This window comes from Bombus pascuorum, chromosome 12, assembly GCF_905332965.1.
Source record: "Bombus pascuorum chromosome 12, iyBomPasc1.1, whole genome shotgun sequence".
In the NCBI taxonomy this organism is placed as follows: Eukaryota; Metazoa; Arthropoda; class Insecta; order Hymenoptera; family Apidae; genus Bombus; species Bombus pascuorum.
In genome coordinates this window covers 5,887,054-5,907,822 of record NC_083499.1, presented here as the reverse complement: position 1 = coordinate 5,907,822, position 20,769 = coordinate 5,887,054, and the positions used below count along the sequence as shown (strand labels likewise).

The following is a 20,769-nucleotide window of genomic DNA, read 5'->3' as shown; positions in this document are numbered from 1 at the left end:
GATAAAAGATACAGCTGCCCGATTTAACATGGTTCATTTATACGGATACGTTCATTTATCTCGATGGTCTGTCATTTTCTCGCGTTACTTTGTCGTATACGCTGTAACGACTTCCTCTGCGACGGTAGAATCTTTTAGGTCACTTCTTAGATGTTCGTGTCTTACGTATGACAGCGCGTTGACAATTGCTCTTAAGATAGACTGTATGGGAAGCGAGTGCAACAGAGACGTGGAATCGCGCACGATGATGTACGTCCAGGCTTAGTATGCTGCAAGTTGCTTCTGTTTACACCGGTATGCACGTGGATATAACGCGACCGAGCTAAACTTGGACGCAACTTGAAGTTCAGCCGAGGCTACGTGCAACTTCTATCCGAGCTCGTATGTTGTCAACTTGTACGATGAATCTCCGGACGCGAAAACTATTGGGATTGGCCGGCACGACGATCTCTATCCCTTCGTTTTCCGATAAATTTCCAATTCCCCAGATGGCTAGTTAACGAGAACTAATATCCGCGGTTTAGTCGATTCGCCTATTTCCTCCGACTTCCTCTTCTCTGCCTAACAGCAGGAAAATAAACTTTCTCGTCCGCTTTTCGTCAGTGATTTATCATAACTATGTTCTTCCGAAGTTAGGGAAATATCTGGAAATTATATTTTTCGACCAACTCGGAATCCTAAGTTGGTATCTTTCATGCAAGATCGAGATTGTCTTTGAATAATTTTTAAACGAACCAATTTTTATTAATTCTCCCTTTACACGGATTATGTATTTTTACACACTCGACGCTCGTTATTAATTGGAAAGAAGTAATATCGGCCACGTTGATCGTGTCACAGTTGTTGTCGCTAATTTGCTCGATCTTTTTGTCAAGTTTTTCTTATTGCAAGTTACCCGATGGAATATACAAATTCCGTGCAAAAATGATTCTGATCATGCGGACAATCGAGAGAGAACGAGAAACGCGTGCGATTGGGAAAACGCGACGCGAATGAGCCGATTTCACCATTTTCACGTTTCAATCAGTTGGTTGGATGTAAACAATTATACCGTCATCTGCGATTTCGCGTAATACGAGGGGATTAAAGTCGATCAATTGAAGCCGACAGAAGATGATAATGTAGTTGGAGTTTGATGCAGCGAATAATAAAATCAGACAGGATCGATTTATGCGCGGGGTGAAATGGAAATCTGACAGATTCGAAGCTGCATTTCGTTATCTGAAATGAGATTATTTTGCCGCTTTCAGAATTGAAATTAACAGATAGCGATAATGCGTTTACAATGACAATTCTATGCAACAGCACGCGTTGCTTTTGTCAGTCATTCAGAACTTTTTCATTCTGTGCCTTTTCTTTTTTTTTCCATCATGCAACGTATAAATTCCCCTTTTACGGCCCCTAAATTCGTGCAGCTTTATTCAACAGATTCGTAACATTTTTTGCAATTACGTGTTGTAGCTGGTGCGCGTCTCTGCTTTTAATGAAATTAATTCCCCGACACATGGTGCCATTTTCTGGGATCCAAAATTCTACTCTATGGTATGTCAGTGCTTTGTTTAACGAAATCGTGTTACTTTTTGTAATCACGCGACGCTACGATCCTCCCTCAAATCTCGTACGATAGAACGAGGTGAAAGAAAAATTCGATTACGAGTAATTCGCCGCGTGATGCGCCGGATCTCACGTGTATCAAGATTAATACCAGGCCAGACAGAAACATACGACGTGCGAACTCCACTGAATATTCATAATTCATCCGACATAACCCCTCACCTGGTTTGTCCACCATAATAACAGGCCATTGCCGCGTGCAAACGCATGAATTATTTATGGCTTAAATTATAACACACCCTTTACGCGCCATCAAATGACAAAATTCTTAATTACGGATCGCGGAATCCGCGGACAGCTTTATGCTCTTTAATTGTACACCACTTTACACCCTTATTTATTGCCACCGGTTCTACATAATAACGTAAACGTTATCGTTTTTATCTGTTTTTTCGCTTTAATAGAGGGACGAGCGGGTCTTCTGGTAAGATGCGAAGTAAGATACGAATTAATTAACGTTATGCGGTGAACGTATTCGTCGCTATTAAAATATGGTTACAATCCTCCTTTTATCTCATATCAGTAAGAGATGTTTGTTTCAAGCTGCGATATTTAACGCATCGATTTTACGAATAGAGCTTACGAATTAACAGTCGTTTGATCATCTACATGTCTACGCGGGATGTAAAAGCGTAGAATTGCGTTGGAGAAGTCTGTAAACTGTCGATTTGTAACTTGGCAAATCGATAGCTGAGGATTACTTTTCGTAAAGATTCGCTGTATTTTCTCAGCTTACGAAAATCTATCGCGACAGATGATACAATTAAAATGAATTAATTACGAAGCTAAATGGATGACACTCTTGAGGATCGAAACTGGTGATAGTTCAATTTTGATTTGCGTCACTTTAGCTTGCCAATGAACGTTATTAACTATGCAAAAGGGGTGAAACGAGTACAAGGAATAATCTAAGCCAAAGGTAAACGCGCGCTATCGTGTTACAGTCTTCACAGAGATACGTCTGTTAAGAAAAGTCCAAGCTGCTACACAGCCTTAGTTTAACGAACTTTGTGCGCGTGAAGCCAAGTGTAAGAAAGATACGCGTAATTTTCTGAAAATGTCGTAAAACCAAGTGAAGTGGAAATTAAATAAAATCCATGTACATGTAATTAAACGAAAGGTCTGTGCAATGTAGTAATTAAGATAATCACATGGGCACGACGTACGCGTCAGCATCGTGCGTTACGTAACGAGAAGGATTCGTCGAAAGTGAACTTCGAAAGGGGAGATTTTGTCGATACAACGTACACGCGCGGCGTGCAAGAGCTGCGACCTATTTTCGCTTCCATAATTTCCCGAAAACAATGGGAACGCACGGGCGGCAATTCGGATTAACGAACAGGCTGATTAGAAACATCCTTTCCGCTCCTCCGCCGCTTCCTGCGGGGTAATTCGCGCCAGCGACCGTGTACGGCCCTGTGATGCGCCGCATGCCGCATTCCGCATCGTCTGCATCGCACGTATGCATCGCGACACGGATGTACGGCCGCTATAGGAGCCGCAAATGTGACCCGCCACCCCTAGCATCCGCAAGGATCACCGAGCAATAACATCTTATCGGTGTAATGACCTCGAAATAAATTTGTAGCGGCTACGTTACAGGCAAGCTGATCCTTCAACTAATTTATACAACTTAATCAAAGTTATTAGTACAGTTACAAGTTAGCCGTTTCTGTTCGATCAAAGATACCTCAGTCTCTGTCAGTAGCAACTGTCTGCTTCGTTTTTGATGAAATTCTCAATTATTGGATAGTAATTTGCTTAATGTTTAAACAGCGTGTTTAAAAGATGTTTAGATTAATATATAACTGCATTTAGCGTTTTAAAAGATAGACGGTTTGAATTTATTTTATTAGGGGAGAACCTCCTTTGTCCGAACAGTTCGAGGGTCACGGTAGTTCGCATAACCGGATAGTTCGGATAATAGAGGCTCACTTAGGAGTTCGCATATCAGAAGTTGCGTCTGAATTTGTTTGCATGAACGAGGTGCGGATGAGCGAGGTTCCACCGTACAAGGAGTCATTCTACATGCAGTATGTCGATAGTTTGAAAGGGACAAGACGCAGGAGTGCTCCGGCAGCAATTCGAAAGAGGTCCTGGAGCATTCCTCTTAAGCGTTAGGTAGACCACTGTGGGGTTTTAGTCCGTGAGAGTCCGACACCACCCCATCGCTCTTCTAGGAGCGGCGGGGTGTCCATAAGGATTTCCCCACGTAAAAAGAAAGTAAAAGAAGTATGTCGATAGTTGAAATAACAGTAAATATCAAAGTGAATTAGAAGAACAATTCTTAGGATTGATCAGCATGGTCTCTGAGTGAGCCAGTTATAAATGACGATGTTCAGACATTCGGATGTCCAGATATCTGTAGATGTAAACGTCCTGACAAACAGTGGCAATGTGTAGCAATTCCTGGAAATTTCAGACTAACTGCGAGTGTCGTGATTGATCTGTTGTGCAATACGTATCTGATATATGATAAACAGTAAATATCAAGGTGAATTGAAAAAGAAACAATTCTCAGGATTGATCAGCATGGTCTCTGAGTGAGCCATTTAGAAATGACGATGTTCAGACATTCGGATGTCCAGATATCTGTAGATGTAAACGTCCTGACAAACAGTGGCAATGTGTAGCAATTCCTGGAAATTTCAGACTAACTGCGAGTGTCGTGATTGATCTGTTGTGCAATACGAACGTATCTGATATATGATGAATAACAAATATCAAGGTAAATTGGAAAAGAAACAATTCTCAGGATCGATCAGCATGGTCTCTGAGTGAGCCATTTAGAAATGACGATGTTCAGACATTCGGATGTCCAGATATCTGTAGATGTAAACGTCCTGACAAACAGTGGCAATGTGTAGCAATTCCTGGAAATTTCAGACTAACTGTGCGAGTGTCGCGATTGATCTGTTGTGCAATACGCACGTATCTGATATATGATGAATAACAAATATCAAGGTGAATTGGAAAAGAAACAATTCTCAGGATTGATCAGCATGGTCTCTGAGTGAGCCATTTAGAAATGACGATGTTCAGACATTCGGATGTCCAGATATCTGTAGATGTAAACGTCCTGACAAACAGTGGCAATGTGTAGCAATTCCTGGAAATTTCAGACTAACTGTGCGAGTGTCGTGATTGATCTGTTCTGCAATACGTACAATCCGTATCTGACATATGATATCCTTCAACAATAAATATTTTTAAATAGGAAAGCTTGCGATCGAAGAGTAACTATTATTACAAGATACGTTAAACGTAATTTTCATGCAACGAAACTTGAGAAATTCAACAGTTTGGAAGAATACCATAACTCGCAATCGCGAAAGGGAAAAACGAAAAAGGCACGCAGATTTGCCACCCACGCGTTGAATTGCGTTTGGCAAAAAATTAATCTGTCCATCGATCGCCAGAGAAGGTAATTGGGGATATCGGGTGTATTCGCCACTCTGCACGTCCAGCTTCGCAATTGCAGCTCGTTATCGCAGCACGTCCGATAGCCGTGAAATAGGTCTCATAAAAAACGGCAGTTAGTAACGAATTACGAGATAAAGTTGGTCAGGGTATCGACCACGCGGTTTCCATCTCCGCCCGCAATTCTTCGACTGTAATACCACCCCGCCAAACGTATTTGCGATCCGTCACCTCTTCTCATCACATTTCGTCCCTTCGTTTTTATTCCTCTGCCATTTCCTTCTGTTCTCCCCTTGCCTTTATCTGGAATCGTTTCACTTTCTATCCCGAGGTCGTTCTTCTTCACCCTGTTATACACCATTCTCACAATCTATCGCGTTTGAGTTCTATCGTTACGATGCAGGTCCAGACGTGGCCATTAATTACTCTCATTGAGCGATCGCGCCGCTGAGATTGCACGTGTCTTTGTCCGGAGTTATCAGCCGCGTTAATCGAATTTCGGGGCGAGAACATCGCGGATCCGCGAGCATTTTGCTTCACGGTTGCTCACTTGGCCGCTAGAAATTATTAACGAAGCGTTACTGTACGAAGCGGCGAATTATTTGGTCGATAAATGGAGTTACGTGCTGGCCCGGCGCACAATGCGGCTTTTCCGATTTTCATCTTATTATATTATCGATGATATCGACCAGTCTGTAAGTGAATGATATAAATGTAAATAAATATAACAATTCCGAAATCGATAGAGGATTACTAAAAAATCGTTTGTACATGAAAATCTAATCGTTTGAAAGATATGATTTCCAATTGAAAATTTCTTTTTCCTTGAAGGGCAGTTTTAAAAAGCGATTCAAACCACCCCGTAATTTTGATTGTTCCGTGTCAAGAAGATTTTGTATTAATTTTCTATATACTCTTCTTCCTGTAAACTTTCATACCGGATGTTCTATTCTTTTAATAAAATCTATTCGCAATGCGACTCGGTTGAGGTATTGCAAGAAAATTGCAAAGGTTACGTCGAAACTTTGTGCTTTACTAAGTTACTATCAGCGCGATATCTAAGTAAACGGAAGAGAGGATAAATGATTTCTGTACTTACGAAAAAATGGGAATATCGTTCCCGACATCTGCACTATCAATTTGAACGTCACCGTGTGTGGTTACACAAAGGAATAAATGTCCAGGATATTTGAACCGAGCCAGAGACTAGGGAAAGTACTAACAGAGATTTGATAAACATACTTTCACTCGCTTCGTGATATACGTTTTTTGATATTTTTCCCGGATCCTCGTTCAAATGCCGCACCGTGGAACGCGTGAACGAGGCCCGCGAATTTGTGATTTTTCCCCCGAATCGTTCAAGTGCCGCGGTCGACGAATTAATACGCACTGGATGGAACGTCCATCTCTAATTTATTGTCCATATCGAGACACTTGCATGTATCGGGTCAGCGGATCGCGTCGCTCTAGTTTGAAACGTCTATGATAAAATATCGGTAATACTGCTGCCTCGATAGTCACGCCGAAGTCTGGCTGTTCGCCGAGAGTTTTGCAACTGGACGCGGAGAGGTTCTTGCACTGTGTACAAGTCGCTTCTAAAGTGGTTTCACTTACAGCAGTTAGAATTAAACGTAATAGATGTTCAATTGTGTACGATGCGATAGGAAATTGTTTATTTAGCAGCATGAAATAAGGCTGAAATATAATTACGTAGATCAGAATAAGTAGATTGAGATGGAAATAATAATTGTCATATATCGATTTCCTGACTTTTCATTCTGATCAAACGCGTTCTCCTTGCTTTCGTACATACCGTACAAATTGAGACTGTGTTTCGGAAATCCTGTTATTATGAGAATATCTTCGTATTATTTGCAGGAAATACAATAGAAATTTAGACGATTTGCAGATGAAACCGACTTGTTCGAGGAATTTGAACGGACGACTAAAAGCGTCGGACTTAAGAAGGAACGCGACAGTGGTAGACGATGCTTAATCTTTATGCGTTTCAAGTATCGATGCTCCATTAACCGCGCGGCGCGAGATCGCGAATTTATATTCTTTAACAGAGAAACGTTGGCGAAACTCGGACGTAAATTAATGCCCCTCGACGTTTCTCATCTCTCAGAGGGCCTTTTCTCAGCTATGACGTCGCTGGCCCTGGCTCGACCATTTTGTCACGCTATCTTTTCGCGGGCTTTCAACGTTCCAACGAATTTACGATCGAGTTATCAATTTTCTTTTTTCAAACGCGTCGAATTTAGAAACGCGCGTGGCGGGTTGAAATACGTTCTGGTTTCGTGGTAACTTTTAAATAAAAATAATGCTGGCTCGGGATGGTAACCAGCCATTAAAAATACGCGCAGTGGTATTTTTCGCGTAGACGAACAGCTTTGTGGGTCGAATAATAGTGGCATTGTCCTGTGTGAAAATAAATCGTAAATCAACGATGCGATAGAAATACGATGAAACGATTTCAATGACCACACGGAACACACGGTACATATTATGTATATGTTGTTTCATTGTTGTCCTATTGCCAGATGGTTTCGGACGTGTTAATTCAAGCGATGTACGCTAGTTGAGTCACGAAGAACACGTAGCGTATTCAGGGTGTGGGATGACGTAGGATTTAATTTTACATTTCAGCATTTCTACAGGCGTAATATTTATTAGGCTAAAAAGTATCTTTGACAAATGGGTGTCATTTGTTAAGATCGACGAGACGGATCTATCTTTGGCTGGTAACGTATTTAACTCGGTATGCGAAACGAATAACGTCTATCCCTGATATTAGATCGCTAATAGGTTCTCCCGACCAGTGTACGTTGGTAAAGATATTATCGCTTGTAAAGATATTTCGCAAGGAGATAGTCGATTTGTCATTATGTAGGTTTATGAGCCAAGTAAACCAACAACTTCGTGTTCTCGTTAACAACGACTAGAAGATTGAGACTTATCTATCGAGATTGTCGTTCATCGATGGACCCCTTTAAACGGTCGTTTTCTCACGACGTCACCTCGTAATCGCTATTATTTTTCAAACTAAACATTTTACGATACAGTGGGAAAAAGAGAGTGGAAGAAGAAAAGAGAAATACGGATTTGGCAAATCGTAAGATGAGCGTGTTTCATTCCTCCAATGCGAGAATTTCCATCCACTAACGCGATGGATATTAAAAGTTGCAAAAAGGCAACCAAGCTTCTATTCTGTTCTTGCGGAAATACAGTATCTTGTGTGACGCCGAGAAGGAAATTCCGCGAGTGCATTCGTATCGGCGAAAGAAGAGAGATGGGAATATCGAAATACTTCCGACAGAGGCTTTCACAGAGCAAACTTATTTCTTTTGTCATTTTCGTCTTTCTCTTGTTTCTCGCTAATAAGTATAGGGATATCGAGTTTATAAACTTTGACCAGGCATCGTCGATCGGCTGGCAGCAGCTGCAACTTTTAATAAAGCGATCGCAAATCTTGTCGACCGATCGAACGAGCAGCAAGAGAAAAGTGACCCTCTTGAAACGCGACCCTCTCTCCTTTCTCTATCATCTTAGCTCTGCTCCTTCTCACCGTTCCACCGTGTCTCATTCTCCCTTCGATTACACCGGCATAAGGGTATTTGTACGAATAGTTTGGCCAACTATTGACTTTGATAATAATGTTAGGGTTTAAGCAGAAAGTTGGAACGATGTGGACCAAGTTAAACGTCCCGGCTGATCGATAAGGACCTCGTGTTTGTTACGCCTTCTAATTTCTCACCAGCCTCGTTCCACCTATTGCCTATCCTTTTAAATCTGTGTCTCTCTAAATCAACCAACGATACGAGATTATTTTTCCTCTTCGGCTTATGTAATCCTCCTATTATCATCGTACCACCTTGACGTTAAATTAAACGCGAGGAACAACTGAGAAAATGAGGTAGGCCCGTCGGAAGATCGATATCCCAGTTGAAAGAGAAGATCGTAACGACTATCGGCTACGTTTTATTCTGCCTGTACCTGCAGGCCCATTGCTTGCTTGCGTGTTTACGCTGTCGTTTTAAGAATCGTGACAAATCGGGGTCGATGTCGATGATTAATGGAGAAAAGCGCCGCGGCGCAGTCCGACACACTCGTGTGTCGCTTCCTTCGTTCTGGCTTGTGGAATTCGTTCCGTGGAACATGGATAACGAGAGGCGCGCGAGTCAGAGTCGTCGACGTGGCTCTCGTGTTTCCACGTTGCTCGGCTCCCCTAGTTGCAGAGAGCTCTCGTGACGCAAACAGGCCGGACCACGATTCCATTGTATCCTGGCATCCCTCCGCCGCACGGGGTCGAAACGAAAAATCTCGTCGGTTGGTGCCGTGGGGAACGAGGAGGGAGGACTTCATTGTCGAGCAATTTATCCTGCATTCAGCCGTACGACCGATACGTTGAATCCTTTTTTGGGCGTGCCCCGGGCCAGATGAGTGTTGTGGAATCGTATTTTATTGCGGCCCTTAATTCGACGCAGTCTCGTTCCTCGTTGTGCAGCCTCGTGATTTCGCTCGATCGAACGCGCTGATGCTCCTGGGTCGTTTTCAATGTTTGGCGCACCGATCACTCCATCGTTCGGACGCTGCAGTCTCTATGCAAAACAACGCTTGCACTTTTTCTTCCCTTTATTTCTTTCTTCGACGAATTTTCTGCCAGGGTGATGCTTTTTTCTGATGAAGATTATATTCAAATTGCGTTAACGTTGAAGAGCGTATGATATGTTCGACCAGGTATATTCTTCAGGTTCAACTCAACTTCGTCGTCAGGTTCAACTGACGATGAAGTTCATCGATCATGTTCGCGATTGCTATTATTGCGATCATTTGACAAGCTACCTATCCTCAGCTTTTTTTCATTTCTTATTTATAAACCAGACGATCGAGGATGTATCTGCAAGGTGACGGGAAGTCTTTCGATACGAACATATGCAAATAGATATAACAGTTCAGATAATTGGAACGTGTGCAACAGCTGATCCAAATTGTTAAATTCTCTACTGACGTTGTACTGTACGTTCCGGTAAAATTCGCACACACCGAGACTGCAAGACGACCGAAGTAGCGAGATTTTACGAATGGTAACGTACATTCAGTCGGTTGGTCGATGAGTCGTCTAATTGTCCCTTTTTCACTGATCAGCGAATTGCAGTTTCCACCGAGAGACGCTACTTTCATCCTCGAATTCCTCCATTGAGTCCATTGAAAAGCATGGAGCAAGGCCGCCGTTTCATTAGGCCGGCCATAACATCTGACAAGCAATCTAAGCAATTAGTCAAGTGGCCGGAGTACGCAATTAAAACCGATTGACCCCGTGAAAAGCCGCAACGTTCGCTTCGCCATTCAGCTCTTCCGCCTCCTCTCCTTCTGTTCCACGTTTCTCGCTGCTCGGTTGCATCGTTCGCGTTGCAACGTCTGTTGCACCACGGAGAGTCGACATCAAGGGTTGGTCGCGTTTCACCGGCAATTCGAGGGTGAAACCTCGTTGAAATCCACGGTGTATCGCGGTGAATTTCGGCCGCTTTGAACTCTCTCGATCCGGCACAATCGAGTGTATTAAAACCGATTCGGGATTGACGAGCTTCATTCACTGATTGCTTTGCTAAGTCCATTGCGCTGGTTCCGCGATTCCGCGTCCATGAGATTGCGTTGCTTTTGCGGGAATTGCGTCTGTCAGATCCTTCGTCTCTCCATCGATATGTTTTTCTTTGATAGGTTTCCTTTGAAGGGACACTCGCGAGTATGGCTGCTCTGAAGCCTCTTGCGCTTTATAGTTTTTTTTCCAATGTGTGTTTGTTTTTCGAGAAGCAACGACAAAGGAGTTTGCCTCTTACTTATACGTTCGAAGAATTCTTTTGGTTTCCTTGCTTTATAAAATACCTTGCAACCATGCATGGGATGCATCGTACCTTGAAAGTACTTTGTAGTTCCATTATGAACAGTCGGATATTGTTTTGAAGATTTTGCAAAGCAGGTGATAGAACAATACAAATGATATGCAGACGTATACAGTTCTACTGCTTCTCCTACTCACGCTGTTATTAATAATTAACAGGTAATAATACATATTATTAATTAAGTATCAATGATCCACGTGTTATTAATTTCAACATTCAAAAATGAGTATCTAATTAGCTTAATTAATAACGTAACAGATGTTAACAATCATACATCGTACAATATTTCACTGCGCGATGAAAAATTTGAGAACCTACTTATACGACATATTTCACAATTGAAACGAAGGAAACAGCAAATCTAAATAATCTTCGCTCAGAGAACCCACCCTCGAAATTAAATATACGAATATCACCTCTATAGCACCGGTCGGTTTCAACGTCGATATGACACCCTGTTTCTCCAAACCGGTCGATCCAGTCCCCATTATATCTGGTACACTTGTCACTAATCATAAACGAGTGCGAAAGTGAGCATCGAAGACGGCGAGATTCCCGGTTTGGCCGTAGAAACTCGGTGCTCGTCGCGCTCTCGTGCACGAGGGTTGGGGCGAACGTTGCGCAGGGGGTTTCCGTGCGCGATGCCACAGCCAACCGACGCTAGTATCTAGGGGGCTGTTTTCTCCCTCTCAGTTGGCCGCGATTCAGCGTCGGGTGTATGTCCCGCTCGTCGCGGTTCGACCGACGCGAAAACACGGCGATTGTCACGAGCAACGTTTGTCTTCTTCGTCAAAAATCCCGCTCCCTCCCCTTGCGTATTCTTGTGACAGTAAATCACAGTGCGTCGACGTCTGAATAATCGAATATCGGCGAGTTCGCGTTCTTATCCCAAAACTAATATCGTTGGTGCGGCTCGTTTCGAGTATAATCGTAGAGAAGTGTGCGAGAGTCGAAGGAGACAGTGTTAGCGCAGTTAGTATCTAAGAGGGAAGTGTAAGAGAAACGGGATAGGGGTTTCTATTCGATCAGAGAATCGTAGGACGTTTAGATCGGTGTGATACGTGGTGCCGGATCTACGTATCCTTATACTCTGGGTCGTTATCGGATGTTTTAAATTCGTTGGATCGGTGATTTAACTAGATGGATAAGTCACGAATGTCACGGATAATTGGGAGAGTTTGACTGATCCCGAGATAGCCAAGGCAGCCCTCGAGGGATCCCAATCGGTTAGGATGCGACGAGAGCCGATCGGGGTATAAATAAGAAGCAGAACGGGCCAGTTATTTCCATCGTGACGCACAGTCGCGGCTACTATCTGTGTGTTCCGGGGTATACGCGGTGGCGAAAGATTGATTGCGTTAAAGAGGAACTAGCGCGCGATCGCTTGACTCGTTTGCCAACCCGTTCCGATCCGCTGCTCTCCTAGAGCGCTCGAATGGGAACGTGCATTTCGGCCAGCGAAATAATTTTCAATTTCGTCTGTTCGTCACGCGGATTAACCCCGTCGATCCGATCAATAATCGTAACGCCGTTCGATTAATTTTTCCTTCGTCTAAATACAGTTCTGCTTGCTGGTGAATCTTTCTTTAAATCCTCTGCATTCTATCGAGTTGTCTAACCGAACCGAGGAAATCAATGAACATCAGCCAGCTTCCTTCGTATCAATCTCAACCTGTCCACGATGAAGTCTCTGCCTATCGTCGTCTATCATCGAGCTCGATAAAATCGAGTTTGCCGAGCTGCCACGGGACCTAAGACAACATGAACGGAACAGGGTCAGGGCTATGGGAATGTTGAACTGGTGGAAGCGGAATATCCCGGTGGAAACTCGAGGCACAGCCGAGCTGCAAGCCCGAGGAGAGGATGAGACGTCTGGAGGAAGAGGCCACATCGAACAATCGATCGCAGCTTCGACGATAATTGCTAAAGCCGATGCAGCAGTCTCCTCCACGGTTGAACGGTTGCTTCTCTACCGGTAATGCATCGTGAAAGGGTTGCACTGCGTGCTCGAACAACGTCGTGGCTGATCGTCTCGAGAATGAAAGGGACGCGCGATTCCTGAGCCGATCGATCACCGATCCTCCGTTTATTCTTCTGTAGAACGTGCAACAGACACGCGATATCTCAAGGGATTTATGTTCTACCAACGAGGAATTCTTAGGTGATGTTTCGTTCCAGTGACCTGCGAGGAAATCGTCGAGCGACCATCGACTGAGGCTTCGACGAGTTTGTCGAGATTACGTTCGAAAAGGGGAAGGAAGTGAAAAGTGGTCTGCGTTTCAAGATCGGAATGTAGATGTTAATGGAGATATTTATGGAGGATCTTTTAAAGTGATACGAATGATCGTGGATCGCTGTTAACGATAACGGAGAATCGTTTATCGATGAGATTTTCTTTTAAATGATTTTGACGACAGTTTCGAATGATGGAAGTACGATGGTAGTTTGATGGATCAATGATTAATCGTCGTCGAATAAATACGGTGCGTTTGGTCGATTTTATGTAAATAACTGTACGCTTAATGGCGTCAAATTATTTGCAGCGTTTAATTGATTTATCGAGACATGTTCACTGGAACGAATTGATTACGGCATCGATAGAACGATATAGATTTATCTATTTTCTTCGTAAATTTTACTTATCGAGAATCAAAATATCAGAAGGAGTATTATTTTTGCTATTTCCGCATAATCGCGAAATTCCTTCGGAGTTTTTACATATCCTGGGATATCTGGTACAACGGTAGAGATGCTCGCCACGCTTCAGTCAACATATCAGACAGATTTTTCTCGCAACTGCAACGGACAGGCCCGAATGTACGCGTCTAGCCGTGAAAACATTCTACCATCGAGCACACACCGCTGAATAAACAAACGAAACTGCATCGTGTCTCTTGAAAATTCTATGAAATTCATTTTTCTTTAAAAAAAAATTGCAAAAAGTAGAACGTAGATAAAGAAAAGGAAAAGAAAAGAAGTGAAACTCTTGATAGGAGAAGAAAGATGGTCTGGATGTAATTTAATATAGAGGAGACAAGTTTGGAGGCAGTCGATCTAAGGACACAGTGGTGCACCCGGTGAAAAACGTGTGTCGAACATGCATCGTTTTTAGTAGGTCAGTACCGAGGGGGAAAGAAAGTTCGTAACTGGCGAACTTGAGGGACGTTGGTGGCGAGTGCATCGACGGAACACGGTGCATAAACATTTTCCGGGCCATCTGCTTGGCAAACGCAAGAACAACGTCCGATCGTGAACGATAAAACTTTTTACAGTCGAATCTTCGTGATACGAATCATTGCACGAGGATTCTACGCGGAATATTGCGAGAAGAAATATCATTGGGGGTATATTTTCGAGAGGACTGAGAATTGAAAACTAAGAGTCGAGAATTTCAAGAATTGAGAGGCGAAAGCCGAGAATTGAACCGGAAAAATTAAGAACTGGCAGAAATTTGAGAATCGAGAGAATTGTCAAAAGAGTTGAGAATTGAGAATTCGGAATGAAAAGCTGAGAATTGAAAATTAAGAACTGAGAATTGTATGTTGCGAACCGAGAACTGGGAATTGAAAGTTGAGGCCTGAGAATTGTAAACTCGAAGCTGCAAGCTGAGAATTGAAAATTAAGAACTGAAAGCAGTATATTGTTTACCAAGAACTGGGAATTGAAAGTTGAGGCCTGAGAATTGAAAACTCGAAGCTGCAAGCTGAGAATTGAAAATTAAGAACTAAAAGCTGTATATTATGAACCGAGAACTGGGAATTGAAAGTTGAGGCCTGAGAATTGAAAACTCGAAGCTGCAAGCTGAGAATTGAAAATTAAGAACTGAAAACTGTATATTGCGAACTGAGAACTGCGAATTGAAAACTCAAAGCTGCAAGCTGAGAATTGAAAATTAAGAACTGAAAGCTGTATATTGCGAACCGAGAAATGGGAATTGAAAGTTGAGGTCTGAGAATTGAAAATTAAGAAACTGGGAACTGAGAGAACCGAGTACTGCGATTTGAGAGCTGAGAATCGAGAAAACTGGAGAGAAATTGGGAAAAAGATATTCGTAAGGAGTTCGAGTGTGTAGCGTAGAATATCGTATTAGAATATAACATTAGTAGGACATCACTGGTGGAAGTTCCAAAATGAAATGGAATCGTTGTCGCGTGGCTCGCCGTGAACTCTGATGCCGATACGGGGTGGTGCGTCTTATCGAAACCGGGGCGAGGTGATTAATCGTCACTGCGGATACGTTGACGAGTCGATGCAGCCGGACTGCACGGTTCGTCGACGTGATTCTCGTCAGCTTCGTGCTTCTTTCGAATCAGTCAACGGCCTGACCCAGACTGCAGGTTGAATGACGTCCACGGAAAGGCAAGAACTCATGGAATTGCGTGGAATCACGAACGAAGATCGATTTCGTGACGACTCTTTTTAGATCTTTAAAGTATTGCACGATTAATAATGGCTTGAACGAACGAACGATGGTGATTTATCGATGGAATGTATTTTCATTTTTAATGTTTTATTCGGAGTACAGGAATATCGGGTCGATGGGAAAGTAATTTCGGTTTTGTGGATTTTATAGGAAGTAAATTTACAGACAATGATGTTGCTATTCTTTTCCATTGGCCCGTAAGCTTCTTGAAATTGAAAACTAAATTTTCATTTGATTCTATCGTAACAGATTGTAACTGAAGTTTACAGCTGAACGAAAACAAAGCACAAACTGGTATATACGATCCATAGATTTTTAAAAAAGGATATTTCAATTAGAAAATCGTCCGAGCTTCGATACTCTCGTTCGAAATTCTCAATTAGAAGTTGAAGTAAAAAATAGGTCAATAGGCGATTGTTGTAGGAAAATATAAATTCTGATTGAGAAGAATTCCATATAATTCTCTGAGCTTTACTTAGTTTATTTAAATAATTTCACGAAGACTAAAGAAAGCTAACGGTTTGAATTTATCATATTCTACTAATCAAATATGTAAAATTAGAGTATCTCAGCATGGAGAAACAGATTAGTCGAGGAACCTATTTAGTTGAGGAATTTTCTTCGACATTGTTATTATTACATAGACACAGGGATTTCCTATTTTGTACGAGAGGATGGAACGGCGTTTATTATACGATTTACCGGCCGTATGGGAGGATTATTGGAACGGCAGCGAGAACGTTGGTGAGAGAGGACCGTAGCCATCTTCCACGTTGTGTAGAGAGGCTTTCGTTTCGCGTTGTACGATCGATCGATGAATTTAATCTGCGCAAACAGCGGATGGTCTAGCGTTATCAATAGCGGCCACTGATCTGCTTCTTCCCCTTATTCGTCGTCCCGTGACGACTGTTTGCATTTTGGATCCTTCGGTGAAAGCGCGCCTTCGGTTATGCTTTCAAGAGATTCCCTGTCAAACTCTCTGGTTGATTTTACATATCGTTGAACGTTCGTTTAATTTACTTTTTGTAGTCCTGGCTGTGAAAATAGAGTTACGAAAGACTCGCTCAATAATATTACATGAGCGGAGCTTCTTTAAATCTTCATAACGTTATTACGATCAAAAGTATTACGTATTTCGATGACAGAATTCGAATATCTCGATTAACTTGTCCTTATTTAGGAAGCACAGAGGAGAATTGCTTGGACCGTTCGGAACTCGCAGATTCTCCAACTTTCAAGAACTTCCTGCCAAGTCTATTTATGTGGAACACACTACGAGCTAATTTTACTCGATTACATAATCGATTACGGTTCACGAGCCTTCGATTGTGTTCTCGTCGCAGTCACGACTGTAAGCCTTGACACGGGCTTCCAGTTGGCACGTGACAGTTAAATTGTTTAACAACCACGTTCTACGCAAAGACTGTCATTTATTAGGTTGTCCGAAAAGTTTCTTTCGTTTCGTAAGGTGATAATAGATGAACAGCAATTTCTGTTTTATATTATTTTATTGAATTAGGTATGATCCATTTCGTTCTATTTCTATTATTATATTCGTGCATAATTCATTAAATTAATATAAAACAGAAGACATCGTACTTCTATGATTTCCTTATAAAACAAAAGAAACTTTTCGGACAATCTGATGCATCGATTATTAATCGGAATTTCGGTCGACAGAAATCTTATCAATTGAATTCGATCGTCCTTTTCAAAACATTTGTCAAATCTCCACGATTTTGCTATTTTTAGTAAATTCTTGCACTATATTCTAGCCTATAGAAATTTAATTGATCAGCTATTGAAAATAGAAATGATGACTGTTTTCTACAATCTTTTCTACTTTCAAATTCCTCGGCGTCTCTTTTCCCTTTCGAGAGATTTATTAGATAGGTTGGTTTACTATTTTCCTGTGATTAAAAGTGCACACTGGTGTTCGAAAGCTTAACAAACCTGCAATGAAAAATGCAGATGACGATCGTTTCGAACTTTTCGATCTTAAAGTTGTTCGTCATCATCTCTCGTCTTTCAAGTAGACCCGTTCAATTACAGAATGCCGAACTTGGCCACGGAATTCCCAGCGGTGTACAATAATTGAAATTAATCACCGGCGCAGATACAACTGATTTAATGCGCGGCTTAATCTAGGCGCTGACACGTTCAGCGCGCGACTCACGATGAGTTACGGCAATTCACGCGCAAGACAGCATCCATTTACAATGGAGACACTTACAGATTAGCCGTGCACAGGGTGTACCTGCGAGAATTCGCCGCGTTGCACGCTGTCCGTGCGAATTGCCCGCCGAGACCGTGGAACTTCCTTTCTTCCTCGATTTAATTAAAAATTTCACGACACTTTGTACGCACGACGATAGAGAAAGAATGTCTATCTAAAGTCATCTGCATAAGTGTCTTTGAATTATGATGATCGAATATGCCTAATTAATATTAATACTATCCTATAGAAAGTCTGACGCGCTTCACATAATAGAAATACCTTTCACGTTCCAAAGAACATTAGATATTGCTAATTTTCATAATTTATTACTTATTTTCGCGTTTAAAGCAATATTCTTTCACATTTAAATTCGACGAACATAAAGCAGATAGACAGCGTAGATTTCGTGAAAATTCTTTAAAACCTACCGGTACATCGGTGAATCTGCTAAAATTCTGTTTTACTCGTCGACAAACACAGCCGAACACACTCTCGCGCGTTTATCTTCTTTTATTTATTTTTTTTAACTCTCTACCCACCCTTATCGTGTCAAAAAATAGGGGAGGCAAAAAATCCTGCAACCTACGATCACAGGAAAAATGAGGGAGAGAGAGATAGCAGTACGAAATAGCAGTTTGTTGAAGCGGTAGAACATTCGAATAGCAGATTCCACTCCATTTTCCACTGTAGCCTGAAGCACAGGTACCTCCATTTACAGATTAAACCACGTCACACCCGGTATAGGGGGTGAAGGGAAAATTGGCTGGTCGGGGCTCGTTCTTTCGAGGCTATTCCCTTTAAAAGGGTCTCGGCACGAGTAGCTGCGAGCGAAATGACAACAATATCGGTGGACTCGCGTGCGAATAGCTCCGCGTAAATTGCGCTTGGCACCGGTCGATTGATGCGAATCGAAACGAACGCGGAGGACCGGAAGTGTTCGTGCGCGCTCCATAAATTCCTGATTTGTGGTCGTGGACGATGTAGTTTCCTGGTGAATTCTGTTTCTCTTGAGCAACGTGTTTGGGGAAACGTCGTTCTTCGACGATAAGAAGAAGTCGAGCTTCGCAAAGGCAGACGAGACTAAGAGCGTGCATTCGTTTTACATTGGCTTAGGGCGGGTCAAGATCACCGTGCCGCGGTCAGAAAATTCTTCGACCCGCGCCTCTTTGCCCCTCTGACACACTTGCCATCATTGCGCGCCGGATAACGAGTGTCTCGAACTTTTCTCTTCTCTCTTTTCGAAAGAAAACGGCAAGCCAGAGGTATACATATACAGTGACTCGCCAAAGTATTTCGATACTTCTCGTAGAAAGCTGGTGTTGTACGGAAGATCGTGAAATTTGATCAGCACTATAACGAAACACGACTGTTCTGGTCGTATTCGTAAAATTTGAAACTAACACGACAGTGTGAATGTTAAACGCGTATAAGAAAGAACGAACTGAGTTGCTAAAAGAATATGTTGCTGGTGAGGAATAAAGGTAACTTTAGTAACGGGGAATATATTCAAAGGACTGGAATCCTGTGTTGAAGGTATTGGAAGATCTTTCTATGTTGTTTAATAGGTAAATCTGGAGGAACGAGGCACTTTGTAGACTTCGTTTGAAGCGAGGTTTAATTTCCTGGTAAAGAGAGCACTCTGAATCCTTGTCCTGTATAAGGCCAAGATATATACCGAACATTAAATAATATCGTGCTTCAACTTCTGTTCGTTATTTGGATGTACTCTAAGTATTTAATATATCTTCTCGACGACGAACGATTTAATAAATGTTACAGTGAATCAAAGTCGGCTTGCTGAATGAAGCGACGCGGAAGTCAATCCGCGAAACATCGTACGACATAATCGCGGTTTATGTCGCGCGTTATTCGATTCGACGTGGAAAAACACGCGCGACAGCGCAGCTGTTCGACGGTCAATTAGTTTCGATCAGGAAGCAATTTCAGGGACGCGCTTAGTAGACTTTTTCCGCCAATAAACCGCTGCGTTATAGGTTCATTAAGCCGTTTCCTGAAGCGCCCAATCGTTCCGCTTTTGCCGTTGAATAGCCTTTAATTACGAATTTCTCGTTATTTGTTGGCCTTCGACTGTGTCGATCGGCTGTCACAAATTTTCTTCTTTTTTTTTTGCCAACGTTCGCAACGCAGAATGTTTGCGATGAAAGTTCATTTTAAGAAAAGAGCAAGTGCTATTTTTAGAATAAAGAAGGAAGCAGGAGTTATGAAGTGTGTTGATTTTCGTTGAATGACCGAATGAATTTGCATAATGAAAGATTGAATGGCGCCGCGTTCAACAAGATGGTCTTCGTGACTGCAATTGCATCGATCAGAGCCATCAATTACACGAGCCAGGAGACCCTGTCAGAAACAGAGCACGTTTTCTGCAACATCCACCGGCAAATTTGATCGTTAATTCGTCGAATTCTTCGGACTAAATTCTTCCCGTGTCGAGTCGAACCGCTTTAAAAACAAGCGTATTAAAGTAAGCGTTTGCATGTTAATCAGGGCATTACCAAACTCGTATTTCTCACGATCTTTATTTTTCCATCGTATTTCGTTGTTCTACTTTGATCCACTACTTTTTCATATTTTTTACAGTATTTAAAAAGCATGCATTTAATGGTGCGTTTTATTATCTTTTTCTATAACGTTAGAGTCCCATTTTTCTTGCTATTTTATCCTGCTTTTCTTGTTCCCTTTTTCTACATTTACATTTTTTACTTACTCTCCAGTTATGGATGCTCTGCTTTGTATTTCTTGTCTTTAGTTTCTCTTGTATATGGAATATATTTTTTACTCTCTGCTTGGTTCCATCGTTTCCATTTTTAGTATTTATACTTTTTACTTGTTCTTCGTCTCATTCTCTGGATCTTTCATTCATTTTCTTCTCAAGTATTTTGAACTTTTTACTTGTTCTTTCTAAATGAATCTCTTATCTCATGCTCTTTCGCGACTCCGCCAGTGATCTGAGAAGAAAATCTTTTATTTTCCTTAACTTCTTTGAAATTCTTATTTGCTTTTAATATTTTCCTTCCATGTTTCGCATACCTTTTTAACTGAAAATTTCGAGATCTCGTTAACAATTGTAGATTAGAATTATTCTACTACCCCTTCTTCCCCTCGCACACCTTTCTACTATCTTGTTACACTACAGTATTTTAATTCGAAGAAATTTCTGCAACTCCAACTTC

At 42.0% G+C, this 20,769-nt stretch overlaps 3 protein-coding genes across 6 annotated transcripts in view; 2 read left to right on the top strand and 1 right to left on the bottom strand.

Moving 5' to 3' along the window:
* LOC132912764 (histone-lysine N-methyltransferase, H3 lysine-79 specific) overlaps positions 1 to 15,329 on the top strand; it is a 51,548-nt gene extending 36,219 nt beyond the window's left edge. The window contains exon 12 of the mRNA XM_060970472.1: positions 14,114 to 15,329. Coding sequence (XP_060826455.1) covers positions 14,114 to 14,138 — 25 coding nt within the window. The 3' untranslated portion in view covers positions 14,139 to 15,329. The remainder of the gene's footprint in view (positions 1 to 14,113) is intronic.
* Positions 1 to 20,769, bottom strand: part of LOC132912830 (mediator of RNA polymerase II transcription subunit 20) — a 143,862-nt gene that overhangs the window by 5,292 nt on the left and 117,801 nt on the right. The gene's annotated exons all lie outside the window — the stretch shown is intronic.
* The window catches only part of LOC132912798 (facilitated trehalose transporter Tret1-2 homolog), a 121,654-nt gene continuing 112,493 nt past the window's right edge, over positions 11,609 to 20,769 (top strand). Inside the window, exons 1-2 of one of the 4 annotated variants that reach the window (XM_060970553.1) lie at positions 11,609 to 11,909; positions 12,500 to 12,912. The gene's annotated coding sequence lies outside the window, so the exon portion shown is untranslated. Of the gene's footprint in view, positions 12,913 to 20,769 lie in introns of all 4 variants that reach the window. The other 3 variants (XM_060970550.1, XM_060970551.1, XM_060970549.1) reach the window with 3 other exon arrangements.